The sequence below is a fragment of the Phalacrocorax carbo genome, chromosome 5 (genome assembly GCF_963921805.1).
Source record: "Phalacrocorax carbo chromosome 5, bPhaCar2.1, whole genome shotgun sequence".
NCBI classification, from domain to species: Eukaryota; Metazoa; Chordata; class Aves; order Suliformes; family Phalacrocoracidae; genus Phalacrocorax; species Phalacrocorax carbo.
Window position 1 is genome coordinate 66,662,890 of NC_087517.1, and position 21,217 is coordinate 66,684,106.

The 21,217-nt window shown below is 38.9% G+C and overlaps 1 protein-coding gene across 2 annotated transcripts in view; it reads right to left on the reverse strand.

The window, feature by feature from the left end:
• Positions 1-21,217, reverse strand: part of NELL1 (neural EGFL like 1) — a 304,980-nt gene that overhangs the window by 114,792 nt on the left and 168,971 nt on the right. For both annotated transcript variants that reach the window (XM_064452862.1, XM_064452861.1), the window contains exon 14: positions 3,052-3,174. In XM_064452862.1, coding sequence (XP_064308932.1) covers positions 3,052-3,174 — 123 coding nt within the window. The remainder of the gene's footprint in view (positions 1-3,051; positions 3,175-21,217) is intronic.

Consider the following 21,217-nt stretch of genomic DNA (forward strand, 5'->3'; position numbering starts at 1 on the left):
TGCAGGAGTGCATTTGGTCTCACCCTGCGCCCTTTTGCACCACCTTCCTTCGTGACACTTTCCACATCTAGTTTGACACAATCCAGTCCTTAATTACATAGTCTAGTCTCCCACATTTACAGTAAAGCGATTCCTTATGCATGAAATTTATTTTTCTACTCAAGAAGTGTGACAGCCTGATTATACAGACTTTTTTTAAAAAAAAAAAATTGCTTTCCTCATCAACATTTGGTTTTTATTTCAAAATCCCTGGCAATCATAATATTCATACCCAGATTATCCCTGTCCTTTTTACTTCTCCAGATATTTCACAAAAAAATATGCAAACATCAAATCCCTGCCGGAGTAGTTTCATTATATTTACCAGTAGGTCACCATACAATTTAATTTAACTACACATATGGCTTCTTTTCTAACAGTATTTTGGTTTTTTTATAGAGACTATCACAGTGGTATCCAGTAAAGTCAAAAAGGAACATGACTCTAATTTTATTTTTTATAACATTGTTAAAATAGATTGTTGAAATAGATTGTAGACTCAGGCACAAAGCCAGTCCTTTTCTCTCATCATGAAAATTATCATTTCTCTGTTTATGGTTTTGCGTTAATGAGATTCGTATCGAACTACGGAGATGTTATTTCCGTAGTAGTTGGAACAACTGTTTTGTGCGGGTACACGTCTATAACACGTAAACCTTTATAAAGCACTTATAGATGACTCAAGGAGAATAAAAATGTTTATCATATCTTCAAAACAGTGTTACATTAAACATATCGCCTTGTCTTATATCTATTTTTTCCAATTTATGTTACCTGAAGATAAAGCCCCAAAGTTACTACAAGACAACATCAGCAGCTTATAGTTGTCCTGAACACGTCCACACCTCCCTTCCCTTGTGCCAACCCTAGTACTTGTGCATGAAACCTGTGACCAGTAACTGATAATTTTTCTGGTTTTTGTTCATTTTTAACCAAATGCCATTCACAACGTATCGCCATTAAACTTGGTAAAAAAAAGAAGGGAGGGGTCAAAAGCAAAGTTTCTGGTGCTACCACGGGCAGAGTGGGAACGTTTCGTAAATTAGCTGTCCAAACTTGTAAAAATCTCAGGTGTCCGCAGGACCACAGGCTGAGACACTCAGACGCTACTTTGCGTTGAGTGTGTTACTGTTTACTAAAATGCACACAATTCTACTATTAGCTGGTTTGCAGTAGTAATTATTCCATGTAGTGACAGATTATTCTTATCCCTAGTGACTTTAATAGTTATTAGACAGCAAACCACCTTCCTAGAGCCTCCAGTTTTCTTTCAATTTATGCCTCCCAGAAAGACTATAAGAACGCACTTGGGTTCCTCTATTTCCATGTACACCTATCTCAGAAAGGCAGCTATACCCACATCTGCGTGTGCAATTCAAGGCCTACTAAAAAAATAGATGTAATATATCTTTTATAATTATAAAAATAAATAATTATTTAAAAAAAATATATATTTTATCCACAACTCAGATTTCAACAGAACTTTGAGGGTAAAAAAATTATTGCATTTCTCCAGTGCAATTTCATTACTTCAACATTACCAGATTAATAAGTATGCAGTAGAAGTTTCGCTTTGAGTTTTTGGCACATCAAACCGAATATCCAGGTGTGCAAACAAAGAAACACAGTGTGAAAACGCGATTTTTATGAACTAATCCAAACATCCCTGTTTCAAAGAAATATGATTAAGGGTTTGTCTTGTTGTATTACCCTCAGGGGGAAAAAAAAAAACCCACAGTCAAACAGAGACAGTTTTTTTCACTCTGGCTCCCCTGAAACGAGAGTTGCCTGTGCTGCAATTTACAGGCACTGTAATCTAAGACTGAAAACGTACTACAATGAGCTCTCCCCAGTACCACCCCTTCATCTTCAATACAGACAGACCAAGTTTTGACTTGCCCACTATTTTCGGAACATTTTTGTATCCCTTCTTAAATCCTTAATGAACCATTTTACAGTTTTAAACCAGAGGAACGCTTTTGTGCGGATGGACAGCACCCAAAGAAAATCATATCAAAAAGCAATCAGATGGTATATACTAACTCAGCAGATGACAGGCTAATCTTGGTGAAGAACTTCAGCTTGAAACAAGAATGCCATCAATCTTCATTCTCCTTTAAGGAATTGCTTGGCCAATTTACAACTTTCTGGAAAATTAATACCCAACCTTTTGTGCCCCCCAGACTAAGTGCAGAACATCTTACCCAGTACATTCCTCAGTTTCCATAGCTGTCATTTAAAAAACATTAAAAGTTAGTTTTCTATTACTGCAATACTGTTTAGAAAGTATACAGTCCCAGACAAGACAAAAAATAGCTTTTTGTAAGACAAATATAATTCATAAATGCATGAGTTACAACTCAACAGTACTTCATGCCACAGCCCTCACTAAGCCAACTAGTTAATGTATTCCCTCCTCTGTCTATATAACATATTTGCCTCTCTTTCTCTATGGGAACAAAAACAACAACTCCAGCCTCAATAAATGACTTACCACTTCACAGAAAGAATGGCTGGCTATTACTATTTTTTATTTAGATAAATGAGAAATCTTCAAAATACACGTTTAAAGATTAAGGAAAAAAATCCCTTTTCTGATGTAGGCAGTCAAAGGACAACCATATGATGTTAGCATAAAAGACAATTATCCTAATTTAAAAGGCATCTGGCCAAATTTTAAAAGCCAAAGGTGATAGCACATACAATCCACCATTTATAAAACAACAAAAGTCACCTAAAGGCTAAATGAGACTAGTTCAAATGACAGTATTTGGCGACAGTAAATTAAAAGTACTTTTCTTCTAGCGTTCAAAAAATATTTCCTTCTTGCTCAGAAGTTATGCACAAATCAATGCCCATCATCTCCACGCGTACTCTGTTTGCCAGATGATAAATCTTACAGTGAATCAGTGACAGGATCCAGCCATCGCAAGTTACCAGAACGTAGGTGACTGTCAGAAAATATTAATAGAGTCTGCCACTTTTACGGTGTTTCTAGAATAACAGACTTACCTCGGCAGATGGTCCCATTCCCCACATATCCGGGTTTGCAGGTGCAGCTATGTCCCCTGACAGTGTTAGTACAGATTGCATTCTCATCACAGTTATGCTGTTCGCTGCCACACTCATCATGCTCTACAAGGGGAAAAAAAATAATTAAAAAAATTACAAGAGAGACAGTGAGCTTTTCAGTGGGATGACGGGGCATTTGAAAACCAAGTGGAATAACAAGGTCGCTGCAACGCCTGAACGCCGGGAGTCTGGTGTGGGAGTCACCTCTGGGTCCGCTTCAATTACGAGACTCAACAACACGTGCACGGTGGTGGTAGATTACTTAGGTACAAAAATAGGAGAAAAAGAAAAAAGGATCGGCGAGGAGGCAAAATACGGCTGTGACAAAACCCAGGAAGACGACTATCGCAGAAGAATATCTGCTGTGAAGACTAACTTTACATCACTGTCCATCACCAACAGCAATAAGCCTAGATAGAAGGTAAGTGGACACAGGAGAGGGGCCCTAACAGCACACCCTTTAAATACACAGTTCAGTTGTCACAGCCACTTGCTCTAATGCATGCTGAGCTGAACCCTTCTCTAACAGCGTGTAACACCATTTTACATTTTTAGAGTACCATCCGTACCACCGAACCCCAAAGAGACTTCCAGACAAACAGGCCTTATTTTGCTTTCATCCTGCAACTCTAAACGCTGCCACTGAGCCTAATTTGCTGCAGCTCCCGCACTTTACTCTCCTGCTATGTTTTGTTCTAGTAAAGCATCAGTTAGAGGTGGCAAGCCAGCTGACCCTGAAGTTTCGCGCTTCTTCGTGCAATTACTAGGAGCTTCCCTCATGGAGCAGGGCTGCAAAAAGAAAGCCTGAATATTTTACACCTTTGCACCGGTGAATCTACAGTTTTGTTCAGTGGAATCAGGAGGATGCAATGAAATTTCTTAAAACCATACAAAAGACAATCAAAAAGTCAGAAGCCGGGACCCTTCTCGGCAGTCTTCATTTACGCAACTGCTGTCATCAGGCTAGTATCCATATACTGTGAGGTAGAAGGTAACCATTCCTGGAATCAAGGATTTACTTAAATATACCAGTGAATAAGGGGTGTTCAAAGGACTACAGACTAAATTTAGCCTTCTGTAGGCCACGGAGAGAGGTAGTGCCTCTAAAACATGAGCAAAACACTCATACTTACAGAAGATGGATTAACCCCTTTGGAAGATCCTCTCCACTGAGAACAGGATCAGAGGCTTCACCAGACTGAAGTTAACCTCTGAAATGCCCTCACTTTACCATATTAGAGAATGACAGCCAATTTCAAGACAACTCAAGACACCTGGACATTTGAATGGTGGATTCCAAGGAAGCCTCCAAACCAAATATTTCTGGAACACCATTAATAACCATTTGCAGCACATGTATCTGACAGAGATTTTCCATTTTTTTAATACATTTGCAAGCAAAATGATATGGATGGCAACCATTTTCTTTTAAAGAGCATCAAGCGATATATCACTCGCTCACCCTGTGCTTTTAGCAGGAATCTCTCATACACACACACACTCTCAAATGTGCCTGGCTTTAGCTGATAAATTCAGGCTTACATTTATACTTGTTAGTTTATGTTGGTCCCTAGCTCTGCTTAGTAATTCACTTCAGATCCTTTCCAATTTTCAGATGCCGTATGTATTCTGAATGTGAGGATTTTTCAAGGGCTGCCTGTTCTCTCCTTCATCTTTTAAGAAACTGTACCACAGCCTGATTCTTGCCACTCCGGTCTCACGGTGCTCAGGCTGTGGATCAGACACAAAAAGCGTCGAGCTACCCTCCAAGGAAGTGCTTAGCAGGCAGTTGAAGTTGAACGATGATTTCTTTTGAGAGAGACACCCTCTCCATAATCTCTCCCTCCTCTTACTACCGTTATTAGTTACTGCCATTAGCTTTCATGTGTTTGCATTCGAACTACAATGAGAATGCCTTTGCAATAGGCTCCTGCACACGCAAGAGCTTTGCTACTCAAACAACCACCAAAGCTAGTCGATTACCCTCTCAGCACTTCAAGCATAAGCAAAAGATTTCCCGGTGGTAACATATGTGTTTTGCCAAAATACACAAGAGATGATACTCTGCTATGTTATTCTAGGACTTTGGCAATGTAAATCATTGTATTTACCACCCCTGCAGATGTACAGATGCTGGCAATATTGAAAGATTTAACACTGACAAAGCTGCATTCCCACAGACACACTTAAAACAGGTCAGTTTTTTCTAAGGAAATATAATTTGAAGAGTTGGCACCAGGTCTGATCATGGGAAGCTGCCCTTCACAAGGCACCCTGATGCTGCTAGCACAAGGAGGACTAAGGGAACCTCATCTGCATAAGGAATCCCAAGATTTCTTAGCAGCAGTATGGCTGCAATGATGGGAACTTTAAATGAAATTTTCCCTGGTGTAGAGATGTCTATAGATGATGTTGCTACAGGCCTAATAAGAATGAGAAAGCATTGATTTTCTGTCAAGCTACAAAAATCTTTTATTCCAGATGGAAAAATCCTTAAGATCCTGTCAGCAGTGAGTTATCTTGGGTTTCCTTCTCCCTCACAAGAGATCATCCTTTGGAGTACTTGGTGTTCACATTGGGCAGCGAGCGTGGAAGGTGGGATCATGTTTGGTTTAACTCAAATGAGATTATGACTAATTTTTTGCAAAGAACATCGCTTTCTTACACCCATCACTTTCTAAAATTTCCCATTCAAGTACATCAGAGAGAACCTGCTTCTGCTTTAGTGTTATGGTAAATACTATCTGACTTGACTGCAATCAAAGACTGGAAGAGAAGGACACTGGGCAACAAGTGAGTCACAAACAGTATCATTGCAAAGCACCGAAGAGGGGAGAGCTGAGACAAAAAATCGCAAAGCCATGTCTTATTTTGACAATTTGCCCTTCAGCTGAAAACGAGAAGCACAAGGAAGGGGATTCTAAAAGACAAAACCAAAAGTAATGTTAATTTCCACACACACACACATATATACATAGATATAAATCGATATGCTGCCATTCTCAGGAATGAAAATGTCATCATTAAGTTTGATTGAAGCCATCCATCTCTCTGTGACTTCTATTTGTTTTCTAACATACACAAAAGGAGCTTATGATCAAGGACAAAAAGAATTGGCAGGCTTACCAAGGACAGTACTGTAGGACGCAATTCCCTGACCCAACACTCATTCCCCTGGATTAATATTCAATTCAAGAAACAGGCACCACTTCAGAAGAACAGTTACAGCAGCAGCAACATTCTGTGCTTATAGACAAGTTACTTTATTTATGAAATGCCTGAAAATTATCTTCAGCATTAGTATTTCTGTTACTCGGGACTCCTGGTTACTGCCACCGCTGTTCCATGCTTTGCCTTTTATAAAGCCAGAGAGATCGGTTACTTTTTTGTGCCTCTGTTTCCCTGAATAAAAGGGGACTATTATGAGATTCTGGGTGGGTTTTTTTCTAGTGTTTGTCTTTTTTCTGAAATCCTCAAATACTAAAGATTTTACAGAAAATTAAAGGATCTCAACCTTCTATTGCAAAAAAGGAAGAATCAAATATCAACTGCTGGTTCACTTAATTTGTTTTTCCTGCAAGCAGAGATAAGGTATGAGAGGACACATCATCTGTGAAGCTTCAGCTCACCTGTCCCCATCTCCTAGCCACCAAGCTACAGCTGAGGTCAGCAAACGACACATTTAAACCTAACATTTTCCTTCTGGATAAAAACCTTCTAGAGTTTCCACAAGCTTGCATGAGCTTTTCCAAACCTCAAGAGTATCTTATTTTTCAAGTTCACACCTGAACCAGGCCAGCTTGTGAAGCAACAAACAAAGTTCATTCTTTCCTCAGCCTTCATCTGAGAACGGCCATTAGTCTCCAAAAACACTTGAAAGATCACTGGTAAGAAATTAGGCATCCTTTCAGAAAAACACAGCTCTGCTGCCTGTGTTGTATGACTCTCCGGAATCATGACATGGATCAAACGTGGGTGTCCCCTACACAGACATTAAGCAACGCTTCAGTTTTGAAGAACTAAGGCCTTCAAAACAAAATCTCTACAGAAAACTTCTCTTTGAAATAGCTGTCACTGCGAAGTCAACCCTGGTTAACTACTTGCCTCAGGCCACTGAAATGGCATCAACTGGAGCAGCAGTCCACTCTGATGTCACTATGGGTCTGGGGACACTGATGGTTGTACGTGACTCGCGTTGCAAGACAGTGCGTGCGCAGTGATTGACAACGAGTATTATAGTCACCTCTACTTTGTTCACAGGCAACCTAATAAGTTTATCGTGATGGTTAGAGTACTCAGGAGCTGTCTGGCAGAACTCATTTAAAGATTACATGACCTTACAGAGATAACAATCACATAAAAAGCAAAGTTAATTCACCAGAAAATAGTTTCAAGTAGATGGTTAGTTGCACACCCTATTATAAGAAGGGCTAATGCATCCCACAAATCACAGAAAACCACCTTATACCCACACGCAGGGTGGTCTGCAAGCACACTGGGATTAGGGCACACCGAATATCTCCTTCTTCCTGAAGTCCAGAGAAGTAGCTAGTTACAGAACAATGAGAAAACGCAGACTATTCCCTCTTAAAATCTCCATAACGTGAAACGAGTAAGTAACTGCTGAAATAAGCCCAGCTGCCAGACTGCCACGGGGAGAGCTGTGACCGCACCGCACTGCCCGGTTCTGGCAGACAGACCCCAACCCAGCAACCAGCACAGCACACCAACATCTGCAGCATCAGCAGCCAACATCTACCGTATACATATGTAAAAAACATGAGCTGAATAATACCTGAGGCAGCAGGAGACCAGGAGCACAACTTAACTCCACGCCTGCCAGCAGAACATTCGCTGTAAAAGGTCAAGCCTCTGCTAAGGGCTGTATTAGCTACGCCTTCAGCAACAGCAGAATAATCAGTCATGATGCCTCTCAGCTGTGAAGCCAGTGGCTACAATTTTAATCAGACCTTTAGCTTTTTTCAAAACTCGGGCACCTGTTTAGGCTAATGAAGTTAAAGCACCTGCGGGTTGGAGCAGTTCCTGCACACCTCAAACGAGCAAGCATTCCAGCTGCTCCACCATTAATATGTAACACTGCTGATCGCTCCAGAGTGAAGTATAAATAAGAATATTCAAAACAAGGACATAAAAAGTCAGCAACCTTCGGGCACCCGTGTTTCTGTCAAATCTTCTATATCCCCATTTTTTAGCCTAATCTTACCGAGGAATCACTGAACTACTTTTCATTTGTGATACTTGAAAAATACCTTCTGTTCTGGGCTAAAGCGAACTGGAATAATTCAGCAGGAAAAGCCATACAAAGATTTTATCTGTCTGAGGCAACACATTCTGCATAAAGCTACCCACACCATACTGCAAGACTGTTTATAAGTAAAAACCACCACGTAAAAATAGTTCAGAACACAGGCGAAGTAAAAAGGAGTTCTTTGTCACGTATTTATAAATACAGAGGCAGACATACCTAGACATCTAAATAAATAATTACAGGTAAATACAGATTTTCTCCATTCATATGTACATGAAACGTAGTGTTTGTGAAAGGTTTTAGGCAGCTCTGACAATTATCATCAGAAGAACTGTCAGTAATAAAAAATGACATATTTCTATATTCTTGAAGTTTTGGGTATTGTAAATATCCACATTTTTACTAAGGAGATCTTTTCAATAAAATCTTTTTCTATTCATTATACAAGGGGAAGATGACCTTCGCTTATATTTTTTAAAAGCATTTTTCAGAGGTACTACAGAATTTCTAGGATCCTTCTGCCTTCCCATGCTGAAAGAGACAATACCGTTAGACTTACTGGATTTGTGGGAGCTCTAAAGGCAGGATCTACTTTGCTTTAGCTTTCATTCTTTTTTCCTGTACATGCTTGGAATAACCAAAGTATTTTTATCATTGTATACTTTGTCTAAAATATTTAATAAAATATTAGAACCATAGACCGAAAATATATAGCAAAAAAACACAGAGCAGAGCTAAGAACCTTTTGGTCAGAGTCATAAGTAACTGCAAACATCAGGATAGCTTTCCCTGCACAGTTCAAAAGCCCATAATGGATTTAAAACTTATAATTTTGAAGAGGTACATTTGACACAGGATTTATTTTTTGGCAAGAGTGTTGACCTTTTTATCTTTATTTTCTTTAAATAAGGATGCTCTTCAAAAAAGGACCGACACGGGAATGCAATTACTGGAGACGTATCCCATTGAATGGTCTTTCACCATAGCTACTCTCACTTGCCATTACAAGAAAAGGCCCCAATTTAAACTTGCTTACAAGATGGAAACAATCTTCTTATTGTAAGGATTTTCTTCCATTAGTTCCTCAAAGCCTTCATACTTTAATAATAAAACATTCATCTTTGGAAAACATCCTGACAAAGATTCTGACTATTTCCATTTATTCTTATTTTCACAACACTGAAGATTTCCCTTCAGCTGTTCTCTAAATCGCTGAGATGACAGTCTGCTTCTGGGGTATGTAACCACAAACGTAGCAAACACTTCTGTGCACCAACACGCTTACAATAGAGAGACAACTCGCTCATGGAATAGCAAGGTCATCAGATGCTACCATTGTTTATTAATACAGAGGCCATTTGTATAGAATAATACATGCCCTAATGTAAAATTAATTAGCTATCTGGCAACAGTTAAGCAATGGTCTTTGAAAACTCAGAAAGGAGAAAGCCATCTCTTCAGCTAGTTTTCAAAAGAAGCAACGCTTTGTTGCACGGCATTAGGATTCAAATATCTGTGTAATAACTCAGGTTTTAAAAATGAGAGATTAAAAAATTGAATTTGGGAAGAATTGTGGACTTAGAGGAATCGGGATTTCAGCTCATAAGAGGCTCTGAAGAAATGAAAGGGACAGCTTTTAAATGGACTGAATAAAAGGAAGCATTATTCTGAACACACGGGAAGAATCTCCCCCAGAAAACCAGGGTAATTAGAAACAAGATGCATACATCAAACAAGAAATTACACTGCAGATGGTAAGATGGTGAAAGATAATAACTAATTGTCGATCCAGACAACCCTGAAAGAAAAAAATAATTAAAAAAAAAAAATCTGTATTTTCCCCTACTCAGGAGAATTACAGAAACAAAGTAGAGCTCGTCTATGCCCATTCTGAACTTCAGACATCCAAGTTCACCCTGTCCATTTCCACAAGGAAACAGGAAGAAGGAACAGGGCACAGAACAGAAAAGCCCCACTGTTCCTTGACATAAGGATATGCTGCAACTTTATCCTTATGAGCAGATAAACATACAAATACTGGCAGAAATATCAGATTTGCCGTTCTCTTAATAAGAAACTAAAACGCTATTGTAATTTACGACACAATGAACAGCTTCTGTTGTTTAATGTGAAATTATTTACACTACATTCTAAAAGAGCAGACACATGCTACTCTTGGGTAATTAGGAAGAAAAGAAATAGTGGGATTTAATTTGAATATAAAATTTGGAATGTGCATGCAGTTGCCTCTTGGAAAAAAAAAAAACTCTTGAATGTTTCCCTCTGAATTACAGACTAAAATTCTTTCTTTGGCTTTCCGGCACCTGGTTAGATTTGGGTCACTTTCACCTATCGCCAATCACGTTTATAAAATAAGCTACTAACGTCAGCCATGCCTATTTTCTTTATTCTATTTTGTTCTAACTTAGTCTGATAAACTGACCTGCCTAGAACTGTCTAGAAACCAATGTAACACAATAATAAGGTTCACGTTCCTAAACTGGTATTTAGAGAGAATCCCTGAGATTTGTCCCAGTGATTCAATTTCAACTTTAATTATTAGTTGGTTTAGTTTAGATTTTCACACTACCATGAAATCTTCTCTGTAGTCATATATTAGAAGATGATAAACAAAACCAATGTCATCTTATTCATGCACTTAGTATGTATCATAACATGATATATGGATATATCTAGGGGAACACGGACTAAAACTGCTGCCTCGTCCTAAAGAGGCCAGTACACAAACGTGGGCAATAAAAACACCTGTACATCAGTTGGTATGATTTCAACATGCAGTGAGTGAAGGCTTTACAACTCACACCTTCTGCATTGAGATGCTCGGTCGTCTTTGTTTGCCCTCAGCAAGAAGCTGAAAGCAGAGATGAGCATAAAGGTCTGTATTCTGTTCCGGTATAGAGAGCCTTCACTATTTATTGCCAAAAAACTGACCTTACTCCTATGAATCCCGTAAGCTGCACTCCTATATTATATATACGGACAGAAGGAAGGAGAACTGTGGATGACAAAAAGATATACTATAAAAGAAGAGGACAACATTTTTTCCAGAAACATTTGTAGTACAAAACCCACATTTCATAAGCCAATGTTTTTCATAAGGAGCTTTTGTTTTCCCTTTTACACTTACCTTAATTTAACATACAGAAATCTAAAGTGTATTGAGTTGAAACTATTTCTGAATAGTCAAGGAAGAAGCATTTGCCATTAAGTTTGGATGATCCACCCTCTTCAGCATTCAATTCAGTTGACGCTTTCAGTCTTTGCCTTTGCTCAGTCCTGTTAAGACCCTTTTTCATATTATACTCTAAATTATGTGAATAAACTCAATGCATAAAAGGAAAAGTCAGGTACTCTTTCAACCTAATAAAATATCAGATACACTGTAAATTTTCTTTTGTATCAACACAAGACCTTTTCCTGGCAGCTATTCACTTCGTGAGACTCCTAAAGAGCATGTGTGCAAGCACGCATACGATGTATCCAGCTCTACAGTCCGGAGGAGTTCTGCTCTACCACGTCCCCTCCTGCATCGAAGGTCTCCTTGTCATCCCCTCTGTTTTTGAGATGGACAGACCACAAGTGCACACAGGATTCAGGACACCAGAACCTCGTGGATGTATACAATAGCATAATAATATTTTTCATTTTGTTCTCAATGCCTTTCCCAAAGGACCTCACCATTCTGCACGTCTCTGACCACAGCTGAGCAGTGAGCTGACCTTTTCAGAGAACTAGCTGCAATAATTCCAGTTTCTCTTCCCTGAATGGTAATGGCTAATTTAGAGCATTTGTATATATACCTACCTTCATTTTTTGTGGTGGGTTTTTGGTTTTTTTACCCAAGGGAAAGGTACTTTATACTCTGACCCTCTGTTTTGCCTCACTACTTTACAAAAACAACCACCAATAGGACCCATTTGAATTTCCATGAGATGAGTTCACCAAGCACTGACAGAAAGTTCTAAATTGTTACAATAAAAATGTTTAATTTTGCCTTAATCAAGATGAATAACAGGTAACCTTGCTGCCGATAACTGCGAGAGGAGAAGAAAAAAGACGCGGATCTTGTGCTAGCACACTGTAAAATATTTGCACTATATCTTAAATGCCTCTATAACACTCGTTAGGAAGTGGGAAGACAGACATTTGGTTTTATTGTTTTCTGAACACAATACTAAAATAGAAAACAGGAAAGCAAAAGAAAAAGGAAAATTTGAAGAAGTGAATTCCTGAAAACCCGTTTACGGCTTGGAGACATTGCACCCTGATAAGGAGCTCTCCAAGATTAAAGAAAAACAGCATTAAACTAGGTCAAAGATTTGAAAACTCAAGAATCACTGGAAGCATACACCACTGTTTCCTTTACATTTACGTTTTATTTCCCTAATCTCTTAAAGTGCGTTTCAGTTGAGCAGACATGTCAAATTAGCAAAGATGATGAAAATCATTTTATCGATATAGAAAAACAGCTACTAGATTTTTAGTGTGAACAGTCACAGTATCAAGGGGGTTATTGACATTGAATTTCCATGTCATATACACCAGGGAAACATTAACAATATTAACATATACAGGAATTCCCGAATGTATCCTTAACAAACAAGCAGGCTGATAGTAAAATGGCAATCCACCTGACATACTCTCAGTTTAAACTGAATACTTTGCTGCAGTGTTGCAGACTTCTAATTGGAAGCCATATAATTCATGATCGGATGCATTATTGTCTGTTTGTCTGATGCTGACAAGTGGTCTTAAGAAAAAAATCAGTATGTAAACACTACACACTAGGACAGCTTGTACGACTGTGCTAGAGGATTAATAATCCATTACAGTTTCCACATCTTTCATCTCAACATATTTTTCAGATACCAAAAATATGTGAGGCAACCTGTCATAAGCAATGTGTACCTTTAATTCTAAAACTTGCCAACAAACTTGGAGCACAATTGTGGAGACAGGCATCAAATTCAGTTCAGACCCGACCTAGACAAGAAATTCATTGCAAGACTTTGGAGAGGGCTGCATACTGCGGATTTAGAGATGCAAACAAAAAAAAATTCCCTTAAGGAAGAAACTGCATTCCATTGTCAAAAAGCCCTTTTGTTATCTTTATGCTTGGAAGAGTTGGCAAATTCATACCATCAAAAGAACAGACGCTGCGCGAAGAGCTGGCATCTCCATACCACTCATAGTCTTCAGGACTGAGGCTGAACTCCATGAAGAGCAGATGATCTTTCAGAACTAAAAATAACCAGTAAGGATTGCCCATTTTCATTCTTACAGATACAGAGTAATTCCTAAATTTAATGGGAACAGAGTGCATAGGAGCTTCATTTCTGGTCCTGCAGCTCAGAATGAATCTCGCATTAACCAAGCTTCTGCACAGGGTGAAGGAAGCATACAGCATATTGCTAATGAAACACAGCCCATTATAAACCCATTTTTAAGACTAAGGGATATCGATAATGAAGTCAACGGCTCAGAGGAACATGAAATGGCTCACAAAGTTCACAAAAATATAATACTGTAAACATGGGAAACACGTGTGGTGTTGAAGAGCAAATAGGTATAGCCTCACCTGCGAGAACCAAAACATCTTAAAAGTGTTTCACTTTATTAGATGTATAAACCAGAATGACCAGTTTATGCACTGTATGTCTAGAGGTTTGCAGTAACCTGGTCCACATGCCAGTCTCTTATTTATTTATTTATTCATTTATTCAAGGAAGCCCGAAGAAAATCCAGATTTCATAAAAGACACAGTATGGCCTTGACATGCAATGGTCGGAGCACAGGTCCATATGCTGGAAGCTCTTTCTGTTCTCTCTCACAAACACAGTACTTGACAAAAATCATACTAACATGCCTGAATTATAATGCAGATGAACATGCTAAGAAATATGGTCATCTTGATTATTATTATGGGATATTAAACTTCTAAAACAAGCCCTATCTTTTCTGCAAACCAGTTAAGCATCAAGGCATTTGACTTTTATGAGACACCTTGATTGTGTATATTTATTTGTATATTTGTAAATCACTAGTTATTCCAAGTTTCTCTAAGTAGTTATTGCTTTTCTTGACATAGTTACAAAGCAGAAAATTTCATACAGAGCGCAAATAAAGCCTTGAACCCAGTGTGATGTACCCCACTGAAAGAGAGCAACTACACAGTTCCAGCTAGACTGGAGCAGTGACTTCAATATCGATAGAGGAATGGTTAAAAAACAAACAAAAAAAAACCCCAACCAACAACAACAAAAAAAACCAACAGAAAAACAGTTCTATGAAGTTCTCAGCTTCTCTAAATCATAGGATATTCACTTAGGAAAATAAAGAAATCACACATAATGACACAATCTGAAAAAATAACACTTTGTCTAGCAGTTGCCACTGCCTAATTTAGAGTTTTCAGGAGAGATGCCTGTTACCATTATATCTTCAGATAAAGTTTTATTTTGCCTCTGTGTTGTTAAAAGCTGAAAATGGTCAACTACCTGCATTATGTCGCAAAAGAAACCCTAAAGCAACATGTACTGATTTATTCATACTGCTATATAACTTAATCTAAAAGGACAGGCTGCTTTTTATCCATAAAATTGTGGAAGCTGCACGTTTTACGAAGTTGATATCAGAACCTCATCTTTCAGCTGTTTTCAGTTCAACAATAGCTGCGAGCTTTATTTTGCAGAAATCACAAAATCACTAATACAAAAAGTATGAAATGGACCTTTGGATGGCAATTTTTAGGCGACGTTTCATCATGGCTTGACGAACTTAGGTTGGTGATACAAGTTCAAAAGAGTTTCAGACTTCAGCACTCCGTGATGCTTTAACTTCCCCATTAAATAAAAAATACAAAAAGCAATACCTGAACTATTTCAAACTTGCACAGAAGTCTATTAGTGCTATTGCAATATAGTAATGTGGCATTGTTTCTAAATTAACCCGCATGTGTGACAGAAGTGTCAATCTGCTGATAGAAGACGACAAAGTCACAGGTAAGGTTTTGCAGCAGAGTTCAAGTATAATGAAGACAGAACGCGTATTTCTTTGCACCTATCAGAGGTGCAATGGAAAAGCTTGCAGAGTGTTGGAGCGTGTATTACAGGTGATACAGAAGTCACAAAGACTTGGCATACTTTTCTCAATTTTCTGTTTGCAAAGCTAGGCAGAGTCAAACCATTAGGTTCCCCTGCAGACTTCGCACCTTCATGTTTTACGCACAAGTTTCTAATTAAGCAAATGCTGCAAAAAGGATGGACCCCAGTCTTCTTAAGCTTTTGACAGAGTAGAAGTGGACTGTTGTTTCTTACTGAAAGTAAACAGAATATTGGTCTAGTTGCAGCTCATGCGACAAAACAAGTGAGGGCTGACTGAGATTCTTAAAAATGGAGGTCTAAAAACTGGCTTCTAAGACAGTATTTAGGCATCTAAATTACGAAATGGTTTGCTCTCTCAGAGTGCTGAAAACCTACCTTCCCCCAAGGCATTTAACCAGGACAAGCAGGTCCTTGGCACTTAGGAAAAATAAAAGAAAAAGTAAGTCTAGCTCTTTATGTCACTCCTGTGTTAGTTTTCAGTTTACCCCTTTAGCCTCACAAAAATACCATGGAATTTTTACATGGAAGGAAGTGATCAAATCATTTTACCCCTCAAAGAGTGCAACCGCACCATTATATTTACTCTCAACACACAGAATCAATTTTGCTTTGAAAGCAGAAATGGCAGCTAGTGCATCATCATTTCCTAAGGCACCTACGTTTCTCCCTGGAGATACTCTACCGTAATAGTGATCACAATATACCATACTTGTCTTATGAGATTTGACAAGATCACAACCTAAGTTCCTTTGGCTGCAACTATACCTTCTTATATCAGCAAAACACTGCACAGTATGAAGGTCCCGCTGCTGAGACAAAAGCTAGATCAAACAGAATTTATATGCTGTGCATTGCTCAGACTTTCATAACTAACTTACCCAAGGATAATCACAGCGCAACTTCATTTTGCACTTTCATCACTTAAGTAAAAATTAATAAAAAGGACTTAGATATGCAAACATATCATCCATGAGACTGAAAAACACACACATGGTTGGTTGATATTCATTCAAAGAGGGAATTCTTTTCTAAAAGACTTCTGCTCCAAATGCATTAAAAAAGTCACAGACAGTCACAGAAAAGTAATAACGAACAGTATGTATTATTATCCAAGCAAAACATGGATTTAAGTACAGGATTATCCAAGAAAACTGATGATGCAAGAAAGGTGCCTTTTCTCCAAAAAAAACTTAGAACATAACTTTAGGGAGGATAGAGGCAGTAACCTGAAGTACCTAAAATCATCAAACTCCACGGAAAGCACTGCAGATTCAGAGCAGGGGCCCCGAGGGGATGAAGTCACGTTCATTTTCTGGCTCCTTTTTCAGTGTTAACCAGTGACTGACTCACAAAGTGCTACCCGAAGTCTCTCTGCTATGGGTACTAGGATACTGCATTCAGCCTTCGGCAAAGCATGAGCTAATTAAGAAGGAAAGCAAAACACCAGGTGCAAGGAACGTCTGCAAAAATCAATTTACAGAAGGAGGCACACTGAAACTCCGTACTTAGTTTGAGTACCTAATACTGACAAGACAAATCCATACATATGCACCCGTGAGACAGAGCAAGTGGGGTTAAATGACCACAAATCATGAAGGAGGCATGAAACTTCAGGAGGAGCATTAGATCATTTCACTAGAAAAAGTGAAACAGATGTCTAACGAGACAAAAAGAGAATCAAACAATGGTGAACTTGGAAAGAACAAGTTTCTTGTTCAGATGAAACAACCCCCCCAAAGCATGTGTAGCTGTGCCTATCCCATGTTGTTGCACTGCTTAAAATTTAATTCCAGCATATATTCCAGGGAAGAAAAGTAGGATTATAAAGAGCACGCCAGCTCCGAAAAGGGAGCAATGATGCTGTCAGCTAAACTGAGCACAGCCCTTCCTGCAGAACATGCCCAGAGAAGAAAGCACGATCCAGGAATGAGAACATAGCTTGAATTCCACCCCTCCCTCTCTCATAACTGACTACATAACTCGGTGACTAAGATACTTTTGCCACCTCTTTTGTAAAGCGGAGGTTAGCAAGGTGTTCTGTCAGTGCAAAACTCATCTAACATAATGAAATTCTTTACCAACAGACAAGAATGGGGAAGAGACTGAATTTGGAATATTTGAACCACTTGAAACACAAAGGCAGACATCTAAGTGAAACCTAACATTTAGCACTGGTAGGTGACAGGTAGGCATTGTGACATGCTGGAACACCACTGACGTTTCAGGGATAGCTCGTACGTACAAGAGCCGGCAAATAATCAAGAGACAACCTGAAAAGGGTTGCTGGTAATCACTTAATGAGACAAGGAATGGCTGAAACATGCCTGACAAAAGCCCGCTGGGAAAGTGATAGATGTAAACTTTTCGTCACAGGTTAAGCACCAGACCAACAATCACCGTAAAATTATTTGGAACAAGGTGTCAGGAGGTACATACTCAGACACCAGCTTCACAGAATTTCAAAAAATAAAAATATCAACTGCTTTCATTATTTAAATGAAGACATACTTTACACATCAAATAATATTTTGGCTCTAGATACCACCTCTAACCCCTGCAAAGGCATTTTGTGTCTTCATTGTCTGCTTCCTAGAAGAACAGCCCTTTATGGAGCAGAAAACACCAGGTCCCTGGTTCCCCTGCCTCCCACAGGCAGGAGAAGGAAAGGAAGCGATATAAATCCTGCTTGCACATAGTTTTGATAACAACTATAATTTCAGTCCTTTTAAGATCTTCTATTTAAGGTACTCAAATCCAATTAGAACAAGAGGAAACTACTTTAAGCTGTGTTCAGGGAAGGTTTAGATTGGATATTAGGAAAAATGTCTTCACTGCAAGAGTGGTCAGGCTTTGGCACAGGCTGCCCAGAGAGGAAGTAGAGTCACCATCCCTGGAGGTATTTAAAAGACGTGTAGACGTGGCACTTCAGGGCATGGTTTAGGAGACATGGGGGTGTTGGGTTGGCAGTTGGACTTGATGATCCTAGAGGTCTCTTCCAACCTTAATGATTCTGTGATTCCATGAATTACAATCATTAACAATCAGTGTCGCATACATCACTTCTGTGACACGTGGCAAATGTCTGTGAACAACCGAAAATGCTGTTGCAGAGGAGAGGTACCTGCCTTTCCAAAGGATCCCAGCGGTATGTGCTGAAATCCACACTAAATCAGCAATAAAGTAATTAAGTAACTTTTTCCCACAAAAGACTATGGAGGTTTTCATTTTAACTGCTCCTCAGAAAACCTGATCACACAGCCAGGGCCTGCAGCATCACGGTGATAAATTCCCTGGAGGAAATCTCCTGCCACAAGCTGCCATACATACAGAGCAGATGTCAGTTAGGAGCCCTCCATCTAATCTCTGCCTTACAGCACCAGAAGCAGGATCCTCATGCAAAACAGTCATAAGCACTCCAATGCCACAGAAAGACATCAGTGAATTAAGATGTTAAAAACTAATAGTAATTTGAATAGTTAAATATTAACAGTTTAATTGGGAAGGAGAAAAAAGGATTTCTTTTGATGCTAATTTGACCCTGCATCCTAGGTGATGGCACGACGATGACAGGTGAAACAAATTAGTGTAACAAAACAATTGCCTGGAACCACAAATTGAATTTCAATGGGATACCTCATGCTGCTACAACCCAAGGAAATCGTCTTGTGGGGCACACCTCACTGGGTTCACATGCAGTTTAGAAAATTAATAGGATAAAAATGTGTTTCAAGTATTTAAAAAGAGGCAAGATAAGGTCAACCAGGGATAATCTTATAGCTGAAAAATTATACACATACAGTACTGATTCTTTTAACTCTCCTGTAATGAGAGGAAGGTAATCTTTGTCAACCAGAAAGAGCTCTTCTAGTTGATACATGTTTGGCATCCTAAAAAGAATTCACAGTGGGAAAGATGAATGATATGTCACTAGTCCTGTCACCAGTGACCATACCAACGCTGGCAATACTGCTGTATTTCCAAAGAGCTTGCAAAAAGCAGCCATGCAAAGTAAGAAGAAAAGTTCAGTTGAGTTAACCCTATGAGAGGCCTGAATGACAGCACGTAATGCAGCCCCGCATTACATTCTTACTGCCAACACGAACGGTGTCTAGGCGCGGGGCTTCGGAAATAGTCCAACACAGCTCAGTAGATCCCTGCTGGGAAGTGACAATGAGGGAGTATAAGGAGAAAATCAGCATCAGGAGATCCCTTCCTTTCCTTTTCACCAAAAAATGTGAATAAATAGCTGTAGCACAATAAAGAGGAAATGTCTTAAAAATTGAGTATGTTTAACACAGACAAATGATGGCTTAAAATAAGCTTGTAGCATTCTGTAGTGAAAAGTCGGCTACACAAAGCATTTTCTACCTTCAATGTTTCTCTGAAACACCACTAGCCCAAGCACCCGTGGGGAAGTAGTACATTTGGACTGGGTGAACCGATGGTTAGTTCCAGGCCAAAAATAATTTCCATCTTTTGTTTCTAACATAAAGAACAGTGACATTTTTTGGCTCATGATCCCATTTTCCATTCTTTTTCTGAACAATTCATGGGAAAGATTCGTATTTTAGGCTTATTCTCTTTGAAATACTTACTTGGCATTATTACAGCCTGTGACTTTGTGTTGTAAGGTTTTCAGAAACCCTTTCAAAAAGAAACATTTCTTATTCTGTGATGCTCGCTGAGTGCCATTTCTTGCTTGAGAAGGCACAATGTAGGTTGTATAATAATAATAGAGCTATCAAAAGGAGATCATTAACTACAGCAGGATTATCACCTCATCTTGGGACAGCCTTTTCTCATTTTCTGTGTAGGCTGGAAGGGGTCGCCACATCTCTGATCAATGCTGCTATGATAACCATTGGGCCAGCCATAAAAAATATAACAGATTAAAAGACTATAAACAGCACTAAAGGAAAAAAAAAAACCTGCAAATGGGGTGGTCCTGAACTACATGTACAAAGGAGGAACCCTCATAACTCAGATTTCTATCAGCTGTACACAGAAAGAGGAGGCAGCATGGGAATAAGATACAAACTATTTTCATTCACCAGTAAGAAAAGCTACATGACAACAAAGCCATGGAACGTAATATCACTGAATGCAAATAGCTTTAGATTCTCTGAAAAAAAAAATTAGCTAATGAGTAACAAATGCAATTCAGTGCTAAAAAAAAAAAGAAAAAAGGTAATATTGGGGCTTAGAAAGAATAAACTCGAATGGAAATGAATTGAGATGAACTAGAACAGAATATTTAACTATTTTCCGTGAAGCTAAACAAAAAGTGTATACTTCATATGCTAACTGAAAACAAAAAATACAAGAATGTACAAGAATGACTAATTCTTACAAAGTTTTGCATATTCTTTCCAGTTATTATGAAAGAAAGATGAGACAGAATTGAAAAAGCAGAGGAGAATCAGGAGCATCACTGTCTGCATCGATTCACAAATGTCAAGAAACTACAGAAAAAAATGTAGAGGTTATCATTATACAATGTCTGAAATTGATATTTCACCAAGGCCAAACATTCCTGCCCTCCCACTGCAGTTGTATAAGGGTTATCGTCTGAACAGTTACGGGGGGGGGGGGGGGGGGGGGGGGGGGATAGAATTTACAGATATTTACAGGAGAAAAAAGCCTGCAGTAGGATTTTGTGTCTAGTCTGTGCTTCACTGTAAAACTAAGGCAACTGATTCAAAAAACTACTAAG